The sequence below is a fragment of the Dryobates pubescens genome, chromosome 26 (assembly GCF_014839835.1).
Source record: "Dryobates pubescens isolate bDryPub1 chromosome 26, bDryPub1.pri, whole genome shotgun sequence".
NCBI classification, from domain to species: domain Eukaryota; kingdom Metazoa; phylum Chordata; class Aves; order Piciformes; family Picidae; genus Dryobates; species Dryobates pubescens.
In genome coordinates, this window is record NC_071637.1 from 708,810 (window position 1) to 725,774 (window position 16,965).

Genomic DNA, 16,965 nt, shown 5'->3' on the forward strand with positions numbered 1-16,965 from the left:
AGGGACAGCTGGGCGCTGGCACACGGTGCCACCCACTCCCTCCCATTGCCCTGGCCCCAGTGCCATCCCCAGCAGCCAGCACTTGGGCTGCCCCAGGGCTCCTTTTGCCCGCCCTGCAGGCAGCTGGGAGGCAGCGGGCAGAGCCCACGGCAGTGCCCTGCTTGCAGAGGGTGCCCTGCCGGGACGCAGCCCTGCTGCAGCACGGGCACAGAGAGCTGTGGCACATCCCCTGCCCCTGCTGCCCTTCCTCTGCCACATGCCACACACCTGGATCCCCAGAGCTCCCTCACAGAATGCACTGAGTCAGTAAGGACCTCAGAGACCACCCAGCCCCAGCCCCCTGCCACGGGCAGGGACCCCTCCCAGCAGCCCAGGCTGCTCAAGGCCTCGTCCAGCCTGGCACCGAACACCTCCAGGGAGAGGGCAGCCACAGCCTCCCTGGGCAGCCTGTGCCAGGCTCTCCCCAGCCTCACCAGCGAGAGTCTCTCCCTGCCAGGCCGCGGTGCACTCACCGGCTCCATGCTGCGGGCATCGGCCCCGGGCTTGGCATTGGCCTCGGCGTCGCGGCCGGAGGGGTTGGCGCCGGAGGGGTTGGCACCGGAGGGGTTGGCGCCGGTGGGGCCGTGGGCAGCTGCCTCCAGCTGCTGCTGTGGAGCCTCCTCCTGAGAGCTCTTCACCTCGGAGCCAGGGCCTGTCTCTGTCGTCATGGCTGCCGCTCACCCTGCCCTGCCAGCACTGCCCACGGGACAGACACCGCGTGTCAGCCCCCTGCCCGGCACCCCTGCCACCCGTGCCACCCCTGTGCCACCCCTGCCCCTTCTGCCACCCCTGCCCCCCACCCGGCACCCTGTGCCACCCATGCCCCCCGCCCGGCACCCCTGCCACCCGTGCCACCCCTGTGCCACCCCTGCCCCTTCTGCCACCCGTGCCACCCCTGTGCCACCCCCTGCCCCCTGTGCCTCCCATGCCCCCGTGCCAGCCCTGCCACCTGTGCCACCTCTGTCACCCTTGCCATCCATGCCATCTCTGCCACCTGTGCCACCCCTGCCCCCCGTGCCACCTGTGCCACCCCTGCCACCTCTGCCCCCTGTGCCATCTGTGCCACCCGTGCCACCCCTGCCCCCCGTGCCACCCCTGCCACCTCTGCCACCTGCCCCACGCGGCCCAGGCCCACAGCCAAGCACCCCCAGGGGGGCTGCCAAGGGGCAAGTGGCAGCGGCCGGGGGTGGCAGCGGCAGGGGGTGGCAGCGGCAGGGGGTGGCAGCGGCAGGGGATGGCAGCGGCAGGGGGTGGCAGCGGCAGGGGGTGGCAGCGGCAGGGGATGGCAGCGGCAGGGGGTGGCAGCGGCAGGGGGTGGCAGCGGCAGGGGGTGGCAGCCGCAGGGGGTGGCAGCCGCAGGGGGTGGCAGCGGCAGGGGGTGGCAGCCGCAGGGGGTGGCAGCGGCAGGGGGTGGCAGCGGCAGGGGGTGGCAGCCGCAGGGGGTGGCAGCGGCAGGGGGTGGCAGTGGCAGGGGGTGGCAGCCGCAGGGGGTGGCAGCGGCAGGGGGTGGCAGCCGCAGGGGGTGGCAGCGGCAGGGGGTGGCAGCCGCAGGGGGTGGCAGCCGCAGGGGGTGGCAGCCGCAGGGGGTGGCAGCGGCAGGGGGTGGCAGCCGCAGGGGGTGGCAGCCGCAGGGGGTGGCAGCGGCAGGGGGTGGCAGCCGCAGGGGGTGGCAGCCGCAGGGGGTGGCAGCCGCAGGGGGTGGCAGCGGCAGGGGGTGGCAGCCGCAGGGGGTGGCAGCGGCAGGGGGTGGCAGCCGCAGGGGGTGGCAGCGTTTCAGACCAGCTTGAGCCGGCAGCGAGGGAGAGCAGTGCCAGGGACCCAGCGCGGGCAGCGCCTGGGGCTCAGCTCCTACCCCTGCAGTGCCAGCAGGGCTGCCCGCAGCCCCCTGCAGCCCCCTGTCCCCTGCCCCCCGCAGCCCCCTGCTCACCTGTACTGCCAGCAGGGCTGCCTGCAGCCCCCTGCCCCCCGCAGCCCCCTGCTCACCTGTACTGCCAGCAGGGCTGCCTGCAGCCCCCTGTCCCCCGCAGCCCCCTGCTCACCTGTACTGCCAGCAGGGCTGCCCGCAGCCCCCTGCAGCCCCCTGCCCCCCGCAGCCCCCTGCTCACCTGTACTGCCAGCAGGGCTGCCCGCAGCCCCCTGCAGCCCCCTGCCCCCCGCAGCCCCCTGCTCACCTGTACTGCCAGCAGGGCTGCCCGCAGCCCCTGCCCCCCGCGGGCCCCTGCCCCCTGCTGCCCATTGCTGCCCCCTGCTCACCTGCACTGCTCCCCCCAGCCCCCTGCCCCCTGCTCACCTGCACTGCTCCCCCCAGCCCCCTGCAGCCCCCTGCTCACCTGCACTGCTCACCCCAGCCCCCTGCCCCCTGCAGCCCCCTGCCCACCTGCACTGCTCCCCCCAGCCCCCTGCTCACCTGCACTGCTCCCCCCAGCCCCCTGCAGCCCCCTACTCACCTGCACTGCTCACCCCAGCCCCCTGCCCCCTGCAGCCCCCTGCCCACCTGCACTGCTCACCCCAGCCCCCTGCCCCCTGCTCACCTGCACTGCTCCCCCCAGCCCCTTGCTCACCTGCACTGCTCCCCCCAGCCCCCTGCTCCCTGCAGCCCCCTGCTCCCTGCAGCCCCGGGCCCTCCAGGCCCTTCTCCCTCTCCTCTGCCGAGCAGCAGGGTTTGCTCTGGGAGGAAGAGGCAGGCTGTGAGCAGGGTGAGAGGCTGCCCTGCCACAGGAAGTGGCAGCCATGGCCATCCCCACGGGCTGCAGCAGCAGCAGCAGCTGGATGCTCCCTGCTGCACTTCCAGCAGCAGCAGCAGCAGGCTGGGTTCCCACGGCCAGCGTGGCCAGGCCCTGCCTGCTGGGGGGACAAATCCTGCATCCTGTGTCCAGCTCCAGCTGCCTGTCCTGAGCCAGATGCAAAAACAAACCCAGGGCCAGGAACAGGGTGGGGAAGGCACTTCCCGTGCTGGGGGCTCCCTGCAGCCCTCCTGGTGTTGAAACACAGCCACAGAACCATTCAGGCTGGAAAAGAGCTCAGGACCCCCAAGGCCAACCCCTGACCCTGCTCTGCAAGGCTCACCCCTGACCCACAGCCCCAAGCACCACAGCCAAACCACCTCCAAACACCTCCAGGGCTGGTGACTCCACCACCCCCCTGGGCAGCCTGTGCCAGTCTCTGACCACTCCTGATGGGAAATAACTTCCTAATGTGCCCTGCTGCAGCTTGAGGCCATTGCCTCTTGTCCTGTCACTAACTCCCTGTGAGAGGAGACCAGCAGCAGCCTCCCCACAGCCTCCTTTCAGGCAGCTGTAGAGGGTGATGAGCTCTCTCTCCCCTCAGCCTCCTCCTCCTCTTCACACTGAAACCCCTCTGTGCAAATGCTGCTGCTGGCTCTTGCCCTGCTCCATGCAGGCACAGCTCCTCAGGCATCCCCCCACCACCACCTGGGCTCCTCAGGCCTCCCCAGCTCCCTGTGAGCATCCCCAGCTCCCTGTGAGCATCCCCCCGCCACCACCTGGGCTCCTCAGGCCTCCCCAGCTCCCTGTGAGCATCCCCAGCTCCCTGCTGTGCATCCCCAGCTCCCTGTGAGCATCCCCCCACCACCCCCTGGGCTCCTCAGGCCTCCCCAGCTCCCTGTGAGCATCCCCCCACCACCCCCTGGGCTGCTCAGGCCTCCCCAGCTCCCTGTGAGCATCCCCAGCTCCCTGTGAGCATCCCCCCACCACCCCCTGGGCTGCTCAGGCCTCCCCAGCTCCCTGTGAGCATCCCCAGCTCCCTGTGAGCATCCCCCCGCCACCCCCTGGGCTGCTCAGGCCTCCCCAGCTCCCTGTGAGCATCCCCAGCTCCCTGCTGTGCATCCCCAGCTCCCTGTGAGCATCCCCAGCTCCCTGTGAGCATCCCCCCACCACCCCCTGGGCTGCTCAGGCCTCCCCAGCTCCCTGTGAGCATCCCCAGCTCCCTGTGAGCATCCCCAGCTCCCTGTGAGCATCCCCCCACCACCCCCTGGGCTGCTCAGGCCTCCCCAGCTCCCTGCTGCTGGGCTCCCTGGGCTGTGTCCAGCCCTGCAGGGCCAGCTGGGGTGGCTCAGCAGCAGCTGCCTGTGCTCACATCATGCACTTTGCCCACAGGGCAGCCAGGAGTGATGCCTCCAACCCCACCTCCAGAGCTCCCCTGGAGTGTGCAGATCCAGCCAGGATGTTGCTGCCCTGTGCTGCAGCCATGAGAGCCCAGGTGGCACGAGCAGGATTGGCTTCTGCCCCAGCTGCCCAGCACCAGGCTTCGCCCCAGCCACAGCAGCACAGGGCTGAGGCCCCACCGCAGCTCCAGGTCCCAGACCTGCCCCCCCTGGGGCTAGAGGAGCTGCCTGGGGCCATGGCACCCTACCACCAGCACCTCCTGTGAACCCCAGCTACCTAAACACCGCTCTAGAGCTCTGGGAGAGCAGGAGCCTGGGCAGGACACAACCTCAGGCAGGCAGGGAAAGGCCACTTGGAGACCCACAGAATGGTTTGCTCTGGAAGGGACCTTCACAGACCATCCACTCCAGCCCCAGGCTAGGGGCAACTCCATCACCTTGCTCAGCCTGACCTTGTGACAGGGCACCCACACTTCTCTGGGCAGCCTGCTCCAGCACCTCACCACCCTCACTGCAGGACATTTCTTCCTCATGCCCAGCCTAACCCTGCCCTCCTTCCCATCACCATCTTTGTGCTCTCCTCCGGAGCCATCCCAACAGGTCCACATCTGCCTTACACTGAGAGCTCCAGAGCTGGGGGTGAGGCCTCACAGGAGTGGAGGGGAGGAGGAGGAGGAGCACCACCTCCCACACCCTGCTGGCCACCCTGCCTGTGATGCCACCCAGGCTGTGGTTGGCTTCCTGGGCTCTGAGTGCACCTTGCTGGCTCAGGCTGAGCTCCTCATCAACCAACAGCTCAACTTCCTCCTCCTCAGGGCTGCTTTCAACTCATCCAGGTCCCAGTCTCTGCTGGTACTCAACCCAGGGGCAGGAGCTTGCATTTCACAGGGTCACAGAGCTGCCAGGGCTGGAAGGGACCTCAGGGATCGCCCAGTCCCAACCCCCTGCCATGGGCAGGGACACCTCACACCACAGCAGGTTGCTCACAGCCACCTCCAGCCTGGCTGCAAACACCTCCAGGCAGGAGGCTTCCACCACCTCCCTGGGCAGCCTGTGCCAGGCTCTCACCACCCTTCTGGCCAACAACTTCTTCCTCACAGCCAAGCTCCAGCTCCCCACTTCTAGTGCTGCTCCATCCCCAGGCTTCTGGTGTGGTTGGGAGACCACTGTGCTGAGTGTGGGTGGCTGGGCAGAGGCACAGATGCCAGGCAGAGCTCTGCCAGCAGACAAAGGAAGGAGCACTGCTTGATGTCCAAGGATCCAACCCTGGAGGCTCCATAGCATCACAGAACTGCCAGGGCTGGAAGGGACCCCAAGGCTCAGCCAGCCCCAACCCCCTGCCATGGGCAGGGACACCTCACACCACAGCAGGTTGCTCACAGCCACCTCCAGCCTGGCTGCAAACACCTCCAGGCAGGAGGCTTCCACCACCTCCCTGGGCAACCTTGGCCTTGTTGAGCCTCCTCAGGTCCACAGGTGCCCATTTTGCCAGGCTGCCAAGGTCCCTCTCTGGGTGGCTCCTGTGCCCCTGCTGAAGCAGCACTCAGCTTGGTGTCATCTCAAGCTCACTGACTTCCTTGGGCACAGCAAATGCCTCTCCCACCACAGCTCAGGTCCCACCTCTGCCTTTCAGGTGTCCTGAGCACAGCAGGGAGATGTGAAACCCTGCCCAGAGAAATGGCTAAACCTGAGGGAAGGGAAGGGACAGGCAGAGAAGGCAGAGCCAGGGCAGCCTGCCTGGGAGCAGCTCTCCCCCTGACCCAGCAGGCAGTGATGCTGCTGCTTTGCCATGCTGGCTGTGCAAGCACTGAGGTCACCACACAGGGACTTGGTTCAAGCCAAAAGAGGCAGAATTTCACTCCCCTGCCCCAGGGCCACACTCTGCTGGGCCAGAGCAGGCAAGACAAAATGCCAACAGCCTCTGGAAAACCCCAGCTCAACAGCAGCACAGGGAGGGGATTCTGCCCCTCTGCTCTGCTCAGCCCCCACCTGCAGCACTGCCTCCAGCTCTGGGGCCCCCAGCACAGGAAGGACCTGGAGCTGCTGGAGAGGCTCCAGAGGAGGCCACAGAGATGCTCAGAGGCTGCAGAGCCTCCCCTGTGGGGCCAGGCTGGGAGAGTTGGGGCTGTGCAGCCTGGAGAAGAGAAGGCTCCAGGGAGACCTCAGAGCAGCCTTGCAGTACCTGAAGGGCTCCAGGAGAGCTGGGGAGGGACTCTGGACAAGGGCTGGGAGTGCCAGGCTGAGGGACAATGGCTTTGAGCTGGGAGAGGAGAGACTGAGAGTGGAGAGGAGGAAGAGATTGTTGGCAGCGAGGGTGGGGAAGACTCTGGCACAGGCTGCCCAGGGAGGCTGTGGCTGCCTCCTGCCTGGAGGTGCTGAGGACCAGGCTGGATGAGGCCTTGAGCAGCCTGTGCTGGTGGGAGGGGTCCCTGCCCATGGCAGGGGGCTGGAGCTGGCTGAGCTTTGAGCTCCCTTCCAAGCCAGCCCATCCCAGGGCTCTCCTCAGTCCCCAGAGCTCAGCCAAGTGCAGCAGCAGGTTTCAGAGCTCACCAGTGAGGTCTTTTTGCCACTGGGGAATCCAAGCTGCTGCCTTCCCCCTGCCACTTCCAGCAGCTGCCTGCTCCCAGCACCACTCCCTGCCTGGATCAGCCTCAGCCACCTCAGTCTGGATCTCACTGTGTGATTTTTCTACCCCAAGTGGCACTTCTCACCTGGCCACCAGCCCTCTGGCCAGCACCAGGCTGGAGTTCTCCACTCAGGGTTTCTGCTCTTTCTTCCACACTGCTTTTTTGTTCCCCCTGCAGCAGGAAGCACCAAACCCTGAGGAGATGCTGAGGGCTGTGTAAGGGGAGCAGGATGGGAACTCATCCTACCTCCCCCAGCCCCCACTGCTTCTCCATTTCAGACCTTCAGTTGGCAAGGAGCCTGTCCCAGGGACCTGAGCCTTCAGCTGAAGCAGCTGGCAGCAGGACACAGCAGTGCCAGGGAGATGGGGTCTGGGCCAAGGGGTCTGGCAAGCCCCCCAGGCACCATCTCCCTGCTCCCATCGTGGCCTGGCTTCTCCTGCCACCCTGCTTTGGCATCCTGGCCACTGCCCTCTCTCTCCTGAGTCAGCCCCACCTGCTGGGGGTGCCAGTGGGCTCCCTGGCACCACCTGTCCCATGGCTCAGCAGGGGCACAGAGGAAACCTGAGCACCAGTGAGCCCTGTCCCAGCAAATCCCTGCCTGGGGCTCTGCTCCTGCCCCTGCAGTGGAACAGAGGAAGGAGGAAGGAGCTCTTCCATGCTCATAGGGCAGGGTGGGCTCAGGGCGGGCACAGAAAGGCCCTCAGCCTCCCACTGGCAAGGCTCCAGGCCCTGCACTGTGGTAAAGGGGTCTGGGAGATGCCCTGATGGAGAAGGGGCTGGCAGGGGAAAAGAGCAGGCCTGGGGGCACAGCACTGCTGCAGCTGAGCCCTGCAGATGTGCACAGCCCTGGCACAGGCAGTGCAGGCGGGGGGGGGGCATGCTGGCACTGCCATGCTCCTGGGCACGGCCACAGCAGCTGTGTTCAGGAGGCTGTGGGGTGTTGGTGCCATGTCCATGGCAGTGCTGCTGCCTGGGGGGTGTCTGCCCACCCTCCTCCTCACCCCAGTGGAGCTGAGCAAAGGTTGAGGGTATGGCGCTGAGGCTTCCTGCAGCACCCCGAGCTGGGGGGGGTGGGAGGCTTGGGGCTGGCTGGGCACCAAGGGTCAGCCTCAGCCTGGCAGTGCTAAGCCCCTGGGGATGGTGGTGCTGAGGCCAGCAGTGGGATGCTGCCACCACCCCCTGAGCCTGCTCCCCTCCTCCTGGGGCTGCTTCAGGCCCAGCCATTGGAGAATGGGGGGGGGGGGGACAGCATGGCCACCAGCCCCTGGCTGTGCCCTCTGCCAGGCTGCAGGCAGCTGTGAGGACTCTGCTGGCACCTGAGCAGCTCTCCCAGCCAGGCAGCAGCTGCAGCAACCCCCAGCCCCTCCAGGCTCCAGGTTTCTGCTGCCTGTGGACCTGCCCACAGCGCAGAAGATCACTGACACGGCAGCACCTCTGTGCCTGAAGCTGCAACAACCCTGATCCAAAGGTGGGCAGCAAAGGCTTCAGCCAGCAAGAGGCTGGCCCTGGGCAGTGCTTCCCAGCAGCCTGCAGCGCTTCCTGGATGCAAACCTCAGCTCCTCCTGCCCCACCTCACAGGACAGACCCTGCTGGGGGGGGCCATGGGTTGGGAAAGGGCACAAGTCTCAGCATGCTGCCAAAGGTACAACTTAACTGACATCCTCCCCCCCGACCTCTAGAAGAGCACAGCTGCAGCCAGCTGGGCTGAGAGCTGCGGCAGGGCTGCTCCAAATCACTGCATGGGGTGGTAGATACGACCCAGGCAGCAGCAGGACCCAGGCAGCCTGCCCAGGTTCTTTCAACCCATCCCAGCACCTCAGCCCGGCTCATGCATTCCCCTGGGAGCAAAGCCAGGCCCAGAGCAGCTCCCAAGCCGAGGCTGGCAGCAGCCCAGGCAGTGGTTGGCATCACCCTCCACGATCTTTAAGTCTTTTCCAACCTTAATGATTCTGTGATCTCCCCAGGCCCTTTCTGTGTGCAGGCTGACGACTGAAGGGCTCCTCCACACCCATGGCCCCCGGTGCCATGTGCCAGGCACCACCCCAGCTTTCAGCGAGGGCTGGCTGGCTCCTGCCGCAGCCTGGGCAATCTTCTCCTCGGGGCAAACATCGGCTGAAGAGGCTGGGAGCTGGCTGGGGCTCCGGAGGCAGGCAGCCTGCCCGCTCCCAGCCCGACCTGCTCGTCATGCCCCTGCTCTCCTCCCCCCCTCTGCCTGCTCCTCCTCCTCCCCGCAGTGTTTTCCTCTTCCCCCCACTCCAGCTGGAGTGTGGATTCGCGGCTTCCCCAGACGCTCTGCCCCCACACTTCCCCTGCGCATCCTGGCTCCGGCCTCCGCAGCGCTGCCTTCCCGGAGCCTTCCCTTCCCGGAGCCTTCCCTTCCCTGCCCCCTCCAAACGGGGCTCAGCCGGTGCCAGTGTCCCCCCTCCCCCTGCCCCTTCACTGCCTGCCGCCGGGCATCCCCCTTGGCCCGAGGCTCTGCTCTCTCCCTGCTCCGCAGCTTCCTTCCGGGAGCAGCAGGGACAAAGGCAGGCAGGAGTCTCCGTGCAGAGTGCCCAGAGAGGTCTCCATGGGCTCCAGCTCCACCTGGGTAACACCCGGGTGCCCTCCTCCCCTGCCACCGCATCCTGCAGCTGCTGGGGGCCCGCGGGGCTGATCCTGGCGGCCGAGCCCAGCCCCACGCCGAGGGACGGAGCTGCTGCAGGGGGCAGCCAGAGAGTGGGAGCAAGCTGGGCACAGGCAGTGCCCTGCAGGGGGGGCAGCGGCTGCATGACACTTGGCAAGGGGTCCGGGGACTTGTCAGCCCCGAGAGCAACAGAGGAGCTCACCGGGGCTGAAGCACCAAGCACCCTTGGCACAGAGCAGAAGCTGGGCAGGCAGGGGGGGGACGGGACAGGCAGGATGGTGGGGGACAGGCAGCACAGCCAGTGTCATGCTGGAAACATGAGGGGAGCTCCAGCCAGGAGTCCTGGGTAGCCTCCAGGGACACAGCAGAAGTAAAGAAGCAGCAGAAGTAAAGAAGGAAAGTGGTCCCCAGAGCCTCAGCACCACGCAGCACCCTGAGCCCTGCTGCCCCCCTGAGCCCTGCTGCCCCCCAGCCCTCGCTCCCTGGCAGCGGGGGACAGCAAATCCCCAACCCCCTCCGCAGTGCAGCAAGCAGCCTGGAGAGCTCTCCGCTGCTGCTCTGCAGCAAGGCCAAAGCAGCATCCCAGACACCTTCTCAGTGCTGGAAGGGGGAGGGGGGCGCCCAGAAACGCGGGCTGCCCCCAGCTCCTGGAGCCTGCAGCCCACTCCTCCTCACGCAGGGTCAGCAGGGGCAGGGATCTGCGCTGCCCTCAACTCTTTCCCAGCTGGAAAAGTAGTACCCAGGACCGGGGCTCCAGGACCCCCCCCCCCCCCCCCCACCCAGGCTGGTGCTGCCCGTGCCGGGTGCCCGCTGCCAGCTCAAGCCCCGCGCACCCCTTCGGCACGGCCGTGCCAGCCCTACTTCGGTGCCAGCCCTACCTTGGCGCCAGGCGCCCATGGCTCCAGCACAGCCTGCGGCTCCCGGAGCGCCGCCGCGTCCGAGGCAGAGCCCTCTGCAGCGCTGCCTCTCCCTCAGCCGCGGCCCCCCCGGGCGCGATGGATGCGCACCGCAGCCGCAGCCCGTCCCGCTGCCGGGCTGCCCCCTCGCCTCCAGCGCTGTGCCTGCGCCACCTCGGCGTGGCAGCAGGATCCCACGTGGATGCCGGTGCCGGCCCCAGCACCCTCCCCCTCGCCTGCAAACAGCTGATTCACCCCAGCCAGGCACCCGAGAGCCCGCACAGGCGGCGAGCCTGCCGAGATGCTTTCCCCCTCCCTCCCCTCCCCGTGCATGGACCAGCAGGGAAGGAGAGCTCAGCCACTGCACTGGCAGCTGGGCACGCTTTACATCTCCACCCCGAGTCAAGCTGGCGCTTCCCTCCACCTTTTACACAGGTCCTGGGGCAGCAAATTCCTGTGCCACCTCCCAGAACACGCTCCCAAGCACCCCACTTGCACCTGGGCAGCTTGGAGCTGGGCCAGCAGCGAGAGCTGAGCAGGAGGCTCCTGGGCACGGTGAAGAGAAGAGCCTTGGCACCCAGCACACCCCTGCCTCCTTGTGCCCTGAGGGGGACACCACCAGAGAGCAAACCCCGGGGCCAGGCACAGTACTGCAGGGCTGTACCCCTGCCACACAGCCACACAAAGTGCCCAGAGCACAGAGCTGGCACTGCCAGAGCAGAGGCACGGACCCTGCCTCCAGTGGGCACTGAGGAATGCCCCAGAGTGCGGGCAGGGCAGCACGGGGCAGGGCAGGCAGGGCTGGCTGGGGCAGAGGCAGCCTGCTGGGAGCAGCAGTGCTCAGGTGGCATCCCCTGGTCTGCATACATGCTGATGGAAACTCCAGAGCCTCAGGGCAAGAAGCAGCAGGAGCCAGGCTAAACCCTGCTGTCAGACCCCTACTGGCATGTGGGCACCTGCCCACGTGTGCCAGGCACGCAGAGCCAGGCCCCACTGCATGCAGAGGGACAAAACCCCACTCAGCCCCAGCTGCCCAGCCCCTCACCCAAGGGGTCAGGTACCCAAGGGGTCAGGATGCTCACAGATCATCCTCACACCCATGAGCATTAACCCTGGGGGAACTGGCAGGGCAGGGAGCAGTTGGCAGCCCTGGCACCCATCCCCACAAGCCCCCTGCACAGTGGGCACCGGGCTGGCGCGTGCCGTGCTGGCGGGCAGTGAGCCTGGCTTTGGGGGGGTCCCACTTGAGTGAAAGGCAGAAGGCTGTGGCCAGGGAGGACAGAGCCAGCCCCCCCCCTTCCCAGCAAGCTTCCCAGCCCCACATTCCCACGACCTCAGCAGCACAACCCCCAGCACTGCACCGGGCCTGGGACCGCTGGGGCTCACAGCTTCCCGTGGGAGCAGCACTCAGGGAGCCACACACACCAGGGTGTCCCAGCCTCCCCCCACAGCCTCCCCCCACAGCCTCCCTGGCATTTCCAGCCCTGAACCTCTCCTCAGCCTCACCTGGGGGGGTGCAGCTGCAGCGGGGTGGGGCTGGGGGCCACCAGCTCTTGGCTGCCCTGCACCCCTCCTGGGCCGGCATCACCAGTCCCCAAGCACCCCCAGCTGGAACACCTCCTGCCCAGGGCTGCCACACCAACAAGGAGGAGGAGACAGAGAAGTGAGAGGGAAGAGTCAGCCCGGAGCAGAGAGACCAAACACAGACAGGAAAAGGAGGGGGGCAAAGGGGAGATTGCAGCAGACAGAGCCCAGGAGTCAGCCTTGGGCCTGCCCCCTGCCAGCTGAGGCCAAATCTATCGTGGTGTGCTCCTGAGCTCTGCCAGACTCCCCAGCCCTGGGAAGCATTGCCCACAACAGGGGGGAGGCAGCAGGAGCTCCCACTGGCCTCCAGCCCGGTCCCTGGGCACCACCCAGAGAGCCCTTCTGCTGCTCCCACCCCACTGCAGCTCTGTGCTGCCTTGCTTTGTCTTCTCCCCACCCTCTGATCCCTCTTCTGGCCTTTAAAACCTTGCCTCTGTCCCCCTGGCAGGAAGCCCTGGCAGAGCTGAGGGTGGCAATGCTGCTGGGAGCAGGGGGCACTTGCCCCATGGCTGAGCCCCCCTGCAAATGGACCCCATGGGGTGACAGAGGCCAATTCATGTAGCACCTTCTTCCCTCTAGAAGGGAGGAGGTTGCTGAGCCCCAGCAGAGCCCCAGGTCCCCATGCCTCATGGGCACTGCAGTGCAGGGCTCAGGCCAGCAGCAGGGTGGCAGCGGCAGGGTGGCAGCGGCAGGGTGGCAGCGGCAGGGTGCCAATCCACAGAACCACTGCAGCTGGAAGAGGCTGAACCATGGACTCCAAACATCTTCTAACTGCTGCCAAGGCTGGGGCTAAACCATGGCCCTCAGCACCACTTCTCTGTGTCTCTGAAACACCTCCAGGGATGGGCACCACCTCCCTGGGCAGCCTGTGCCAGGGGCTGAGAAGCCTTTTGGTCAAGCAGTTCCTTCTGATGCCCAACCTAAACCTTCCCTGGAGCAACTGGAGGCCATTTCCTCTGGCCCTATCCCTTGTTACCAGAGAGCAGAGCCCAACCCCCACCTTGCTCCAGCCTCCTTCCAGGCAGCTGTGGAGAGCAGTGAGGAGCAGCCCTGAAGGGCCCTGGGGCCACCAGGCTCAGCAAGGAGCCAGCCAGTGCCTGAGCTGTGCCATAGAATCACAGACTCAGTGAGGGTGGAGAAGGCCTCAGAGACCATCAAGTCCAAGCTGTCCCCCAGCACCTCCTGACAGCTAACCCAGGGCTCCAAGTGCCACATCCAGTCCCCTCTGGAACACCTCCAGGGCTGGGGACTCCACCACCTCCCTGGGCAGCACAGCCCCAGGGCCAATCTCTCTGGCTGGGAAGAATTTCCTCCTCACCTCCAGCCTGAGCCTCCCCTGGCACAGCTTGAGACTGTGTCCTCTTGTTCTGGGGCTGGGTGCCTGGCACAAGAGCCCAACCCCCAGCTGGCTCCAACCTCCGTGCAGGGAGTTGCAGAGAGCAAGAAGGTCTCCCCTGAGCCTCCTCTTCTGCAGGCTAAGCAACCCCAGCTCCCTCAGCCTCTCCTCCCAGGGCTGTGCCCCAGACCCCTCCCCAGCTTTGTTGCCCTTCTCTGGACACCTTCCAGCAGCTCAACCTCTTTCCTGCCCTGAGGAGCCCAGAGCTGGCCACAGGACTCCAGGTGTGGGCTGAGCAGTGCTGAGCACAGGGCAGGATGAGCTCCCTGCTCCTGCTGGCCACACTCTTCCTGCTGCAGGCCAGGATGCCCTTGGCCTTCTTGGCCCCCTGGGCACACTGCTGGCTCCTGTTCAGCTGCTGTCCACCACTACCCCCAGGTTCTGCCTGGCTGCTCTCAGCCACACTGACCCCAGCCTGTAGCACTGCCTGGATATATGATCCATGGGCTGGGCCTGGCCCTGCACCTCCTCATCCCCCCAGAACCCCACACCAAGCCCCACCTGGTGGAGGGAGCAGCCTGGGGACCTACCCACCTCAGAGGTGCCCCTGCAAGCAGCCCTGAGCCATGCCACTGAGCCAAGCTCCTCCAAGGGCAGTGGCTGCTGGTGAGCCCCTCCTTGCTCCTGCCACCCCTGCTGAGCCCACAAGGCTGTTTCCTCACGTCCTTGTGATCTCACCTGGCACAGGAGGCCACCATTTACATTCCCCACTGCCACCCAAAGCCTGGCATCACAGCCAGCTCCCTCTGCCCAGGCTGGCACACAGCTCAGCTCTTAGAAGAGTTCCCTTCCAAGCCAAAGCTGCATAGCTGTGAGGGCTGCACAGCCACAAAGCACATCCCCAGCAGTGACAACAGGCCACAGCAGGACACTAAGGAAGCCCAGAGTGGCACCAGGCAAGGTGGTGACACTGGTGGATGTGAAGCCTGGGCCCCCTGCCCACCTGGGGGTTCAGTGCTCTGCTAAGGAGCTGGGTGAGGGGCTCTGACCCACTGCCCAGGGGCAGCTCTGGGGCAGGAGCAGCCTGTCCACCGGGGGGGATCCACAACTCCAGGGAGGAGCAGGAGGCCAGAAGAGGAGGAACGCTCTTGAAGGCACAGGAGAAAGATTCTCCCCTCTGCTCCACTCTGCTGAGCCAGTTCTGGAGCCTCTGTGCCAGGAAGGCTCTGGAGGGGCTGGAAGGTGTCCAGAGCAGGGCCAGGAGGAGGAGCAGAGGGCTGGAGCTGCTCTGCAGACAGCCTGAGAGAGTTGGGGTTGTGCAGGCTGGAGAGGAGAAGGCTCCCAGGAGAGCTTCTGGTGGCCTGCCAGGAGCTGCAGGGGGCTGCAAGCAAGCTGGGGAGGGACTTTGGAGGGTGTCAGGGAGGGAGAGGGGTCTGGGACACCTCTGAGGGGGGCAGGAATTAGGCCTGGGACAGGGAGGCAGCAATGGGCACTGGCAGCCCAGAAGGCCAAGGGCAGCTGAGCTGCTTCTGGGCTGCCAGTGCCCATTGGCAGAGGTGGAGGGAGAGGATCCTGCCCCTCTGCTCTGGGGTGTGAGGGAGGGACAGGACTGGGGGGGCTGGAGCAGCACTAGAAGTGGGGAGCTGGAGCTTGGCTGTGAGGAAGAAGTTGTTGGCCAGGAGGGTGGTGAGAGCCTGGCACAGGCTGCCCAGGGAGGTGGTGGCAGCCTCCTGCCTGGAGGTGTTTGCAGCCAGGCTGGAGGTGGCTGTGAGCAACCTGCTGTGGTGTGAGGTGTCCCTGCCCATGGCAGGGGCTTGGGGCTGGCTGAGCCTTGAGCTTCCCAGGCTGCTGCAGAGGATCCACAGCCTCTGGGAGACCTCTTGAGGCTTCCCATGAACAAGGACAGCTCTGAGGCCTCAGAGAGGTGGAAGGCTTGCAGACAGTTACTGAAGGTAAGAGGCAATGTTTTAAAGGCCAGAAGGGACAGAGGAGGACCAACAGGGTGGGGAGAAGCCCAAGCAAGGCAGCATGGGGCAGCACAAGGGCTTCCCTCCTCAGCTCTGACCTGCCCTGGTGAGGACAGCCTGGGACACTACAGCACTGCAGGACTCAGGCCATGCAGGCAGGGCTGCAGCTGCTGCAGAGAACAGAAAGGCTGCTGAGGAGAGGGCAGCTTGCTCCTGTGCCCCAGGACTGCAGCTGCACTGCAGGGTGCAGCCCAACCCCCCTGCTCCTGCTGCCCACCCTGGGGTCCTGCAGCAGGGCAGGAGAAGCTGTGCCATGCCCACGGGACAGGGCCATGCCCAGGGAGCTCCTGCTCTGCCCAGGCTTGCCCCCACCCACCCTCACACTTTCCACTTTGTCTGGGACAGTGCCCCAGCACCCAGAGTCCACAAAGACCCCCCTGGAACACCCCTAGGCCTGACGTAGAGCTTGTCAGGAGATGTGCTGGTCAGAGCCAGGGCTCTGGCTGGCACCCCTGGTGGAGGGGCACCCCACTTCCTTGGGCCAGGGCTCAGTTGTGTAGCATAAGGCTCAAGGGCGAGGTGGAAAGGGGCCCCCAAGGCCATGGAGGAGGCAGGGAGGGGACAGGCAGGTTCTGGGGGAGCAGGCACGGAGCTGCCCCAAGCCCACCCTCACAAACCATCCTCTCCCGGGCCCCACTGCCCTCTTGTGCCAGCTGCAGCCCCCAGGAGCTGGGCTGGCATCCCCCCAGCTTTGCTGTGGCACGGTGCAAGAGAGCAGCCAGCCAGCTGCTGGGACTCAGCCCTGCTCCCTCCTCCCAGCAGCCTTTCCCCTCAGCAGCAGCGAGCTCTGCCCCGCGCTGCCTGCCCTGCCTGCTCCTGCTGTACAGACAGCCCTCTGCAGCGGCTGTGTGCCACACGCTGGAGCCCCAGGCGCGTTGGGCACCGCCGCCACCACCCGCCTTCAGCAGCCCAGGCCCCGGAGCCAGGCTGCCCGGAGCCGTGCCCGCGGTGCCCGCAGTGCCCAGCCGCGCGGTGCCCGCAGTGCCCAGCTTCGCAGTGCCCGCAGCGCCTGGCTGCATGGCGCCTGCAGTGCCCAGCTGCACGGTGCCCACAGTGCCCAGCTGCATGGTGCCTGCGCAGTGCCCACAGCTCCTGGCTGCACGGTGCCCACAGTGCCCCGCTGCAGTGCCCACAGCGCCCGGCTGCATGGTGCCCACAGTGCCCCGCTGCAGTGCCCACAGCGCCCGGCTGCACGGTGCCCACAGTGCCCCACTGCAGTGCCCACAGCACCCCGCTGCACGGTGCCCACAGTGTCCCGCTGCAGTGCCCACAGTGCCCCACTGCAGTGCCCACAGCACCCCGCTGCACGGTGCCCACAGTGCCCCGCTGCAGTGCCCACAGCGCCCAGCTGTACGGTGCCCACAGTGCCCCACTGCACAGTGCCCACAATGGCCCGCTGCACGGTGCCCGCAGCGCCCAGCTGTACAGTGCCCACAGTGCCCCACTGCACAGTGCCCACAATGGCCCACTGCACGGTGCCCACAGCGCCCAGCTGCACGGTGCCTGCAGCGCCCAGCTGCATGGTGCCCACAATGGCCCGCTGCAGTGCCCACAGTGCCCCACTGCACAGTGCCCACAATGGCCCGCTGCAGTGCCCACAGCGCCCAGCTGCACAGTGCCCGCAGCGCCCCGCTGTACAGTGCCTGCAGCGCCCAGCTGCATGGTGCCCACAATGGCCTGCTGCAGTGCCCACAGCGCCCAGCTGCACAG

At 66.7% G+C, this 16,965-nt stretch overlaps 2 protein-coding genes across 2 annotated transcripts in view; both read right to left on the reverse strand.

The window, feature by feature from the left end:
- The window catches only part of EPB41L1 (erythrocyte membrane protein band 4.1 like 1), a 77,442-nt gene that overhangs the window by 40,141 nt on the left and 20,336 nt on the right, over positions 1-16,965 (reverse strand). The window contains exon 2 of the mRNA XM_054173333.1: positions 513-735. Coding sequence (XP_054029308.1) covers positions 513-707 — 195 coding nt within the window. The 5' untranslated portion in view covers positions 708-735. The remainder of the gene's footprint in view (positions 1-512; positions 736-16,965) is intronic.
- Positions 717-10,309, reverse strand: LOC128898563 (uncharacterized). Its single transcript, XM_054173335.1, has 4 exons — positions 10,291-10,309; positions 9,373-9,484; positions 1,171-1,821; positions 717-735 (listed from the first exon to the last, which is right to left on the reverse strand). Exons 1-4 carry the CDS (start codon positions 10,307-10,309, stop codon positions 717-719), a joined length of 801 nt encoding a protein of 266 aa, XP_054029310.1.